The 2,836-nt window shown below is 38.8% G+C and overlaps 1 protein-coding gene across 1 annotated transcript; it reads left to right on the plus strand.

Annotated features, from left to right (window-relative positions):
- LOC125193574 (expansin-B3-like) lies at positions 1-2,503 on the plus strand. Its single transcript, XM_048091399.1, has 3 exons — positions 1-563; positions 1,127-1,256; positions 1,913-2,503. The coding sequence occupies exons 1-3, from the start codon at positions 124-126 to the stop codon at positions 2,108-2,110; spliced, it is 768 nt and encodes a 255-aa protein (XP_047947356.1). The 5' UTR covers positions 1-123; the 3' UTR covers positions 2,111-2,503.
- The last annotated feature ends 333 nt before the right edge of the window (positions 2,504-2,836 follow it).

Genomic DNA, 2,836 nt, shown 5'->3' on the forward strand with positions numbered 1-2,836 from the left:
CTTTTATATATTCTCGGAATACCAAACAAAATAGGAAAAACAAAAAAAAAAAAAAAACACACTGATATCGCTCAGTCTCTTCAGTTCCTCTACAGCCGTGAAATTAGCTGCTGTTGCCACATTATGGGGATTCCGTGTTATTTCCTCGTTTCCTGCATTCTGCTCTCCTCCGTGGCTGCGGCAGCGGTGACCCAGCAGCATTGGTCTCCGGCGACGGCGACTTGGTACGGGAGCCCCGAGGGCGACGGCAGCGACGGCGGCGCGTGCGGCTACGGATCGCTGGTGGACGTGAAGCCGTTCCGCGCTCGAGTCGGCGCGGTGAGTCCGGTGCTTTTCAAGGGCGGCGAGGGCTGCGGCGCGTGCTATAAGGTGCGGTGCCTCGACCGCTCGATCTGCTCGCGCCGGGCGGTCACCGTCATCATCACCGACGAGTGCCCCGGCGGATACTGCTCCGGCGGCCGCACGCACTTCGACCTCAGCGGCGCCGCCTTCGGCAGGCTGGCTGTGTCCGGCGACGGCGGCCAGCTCCGCAATCGCGGCGAAATCCCCGTCATCTTTCGGAGGTAATGTGACGTCTGTTAATTTTGCAACACTCGTGAAATGCATTTGCTAAAATTGTAAATATTTATTTAATGGGAAATGTTGGTGAACATTATTAATTAATTATTTTTTATTCTAGTAGTTCATTAAAAAATTGCATAGGTATTAAACAATTGTGCCTGGAAATGATGCTCATATTTTCACACAAATTTATTTTACATCATCTCTTTATCCAGTCTTCTTTAACGGTCTTGTTCTGTTTTGTCACTTTATTATGATTAGGTTTTATTAATGATAATTAAGCATTTGGTTAACGAATTAAGAATCCCTATTTCATTATTTAGAAATGGTATGTTGCAGAGTGCAGACACTCATGAGAAAACCCGCGCACATGTTTGCACTTTTTTTGGTCAAAATTTGACTGTATCTCTTGTTTGAATAATTTAAAGAATTCTGGAAAATATTCTGTTGCCAATAAATTAGCAGACAAATACTGGGATCTGATTAAGTAGCTACCAAATATGTAGAATTTAATTATAGTTATGGTTACAGACTTATATTAATGGTATGAAAGTACTTTGTACAGGACTCCGTGCAAGTACCCGGGCAGAAACATTGCGTTTCATGTTAACGAAGGATCAACTAATTACTGGCTCTCGTTGTTAGTCGAATTTGAAGGTGGAGATGGCGATGTCGGATCCATGCACATAAGAGAGGTAACAATTCTCCGCTTCTTACATTTTATATCTCAGTATATAAAAGTTGATTTTCCAGTTAGGGACCCAGAAATTTATTTTTTGGTTGATTTATTATTTACCATAGTCAAAGAAGCGTTCCCCTTTTTCTAGTTGGATTTTCTTTCACAAAGTTTCCAACTTTCACACCTATCATGGCAAAGAACCTCATCTCCTCATAGAAGACCATCATATGAAATTCTAGAGAAAAAACAAAATACTTATAGCATAATTCCAAAATCCCAACGGTTTTATATTACATTCTATTTTATTTTATCTTATAGTATATGAATATTTGTCTATACAGATATCTGATATAGTATGCTCTATTTATTGAACTTTATATCTCTAGCATCACATGCCTCTGACACTTAGCTAACTTTAGTATCTCCAATATTAAGGTGTAATTGCCTTTGAAAAAGAGATTCACTTAACTATAATCATTTTTCTTTGGAAAACTTTTCTCTTTCACACATGCCTTAAATGTTAGGCCAATTCTCTTTTATCCTTCCATTGACCAAAAAAAGGGCTCCACTTTCTCTTCTCTAGTGCCATGTCACAATCCTAAGTGCATCACACACACTTCATTAGGTCTTAAATAGGTGTGATATTATTTTATTTTTGTGTATATATTGCAGGCCAACTCGAACCAATGGCTAGAGATGAGTCACGTTTGGGGTGCAAATTGGTGCATTATCGGTGGCCCTCTACAAGGGCCATTCTCCGTCAAGCTCACAACCCTATCCACCGGAAAAACCTTGTCAGCGAGGGGGGTGATCCCTCAAAACTGGGCTCCCAGGGCTACCTACACCTCCCGCCTTAATTTTAACCACTGATTCTCAGTAGTAACTTTTTATACCAAGTTTCTATCAAAGTCCTATATATTTTTAATCCCTTCAAAGGAAAAGTGGCCAAGAAAAGTTGCACTATGGTTAGCTTTTTTCTTTTTAAGCTGGGAGGTGAGGAGACGGACGATGATCAGAGGGTTTTGTGCGATTCCTTAGAAGCTTTTTTTTTATCTTTTTTTTCCCTACTAAGTGTAGTGTGCGAAGCATGAAATTGCTTTTAGTGTTTGTAGCCCTCTCCAAAGGAGAGAGTGCGATTGAGAGTGGGGGTACTATATAATTCTAGTTCGTGAGTGGTGCTACTTTTCTACATTGCACAAGTTATGGTTGTATTTTGTTTCATTGCAATATAATATAAATGCAATCATATTTGTTTTCGTTGAAGGAAATTGTAGGTGATGTGGGGATTACACATTCTTTTTTTACTCACCATGTCCCTTTCTTTTTCGTATTTTTTGTCCGCTCATAATATATACTCCATCCGTTCAAAATTATCAAATTAATGATAAATGTTATTTTATTTTTGTTTGTCCCACAAAATCTGTTATATTTACCTTTTTAAAAAATGTACTATTGTAATTAATACATATAATGACTAGTCTATCTCTTCATTATTATTTTAATTCTTTTTTCTTTCAGTTAATATACTACTACTAAGTATTTAACTATTTTTTTCTTTTTATTTAGCACACTAAATGCGATAGTTACTCTAGAACA

Source organism: Salvia hispanica, chromosome 6 (assembly GCF_023119035.1).
Source record: "Salvia hispanica cultivar TCC Black 2014 chromosome 6, UniMelb_Shisp_WGS_1.0, whole genome shotgun sequence".
Lineage (NCBI taxonomy): Eukaryota > Viridiplantae > Streptophyta > Magnoliopsida > Lamiales > Lamiaceae > Salvia > Salvia hispanica.

Excerpts from the sequence above, each read along its gene's own strand:
- LOC125193574 (XM_048091399.1), top strand. The coding sequence starts at position 124 with ATGGGGATTCCGTGTTATTTCCTCGTTTCCTGCATTCTGCTCTCCTCC. Across the intron at positions 564-1,126 it reads ATCCCCGTCATCTTTCGGAG|GACTCCGTGCAAGTACCCGG; the intron begins GTAATGTGACGT and ends TACTTTGTACAG. Across the intron at positions 1,257-1,912 it reads GATCCATGCACATAAGAGAG|GCCAACTCGAACCAATGGCT; the intron begins GTAACAATTCTC and ends TATATATTGCAG.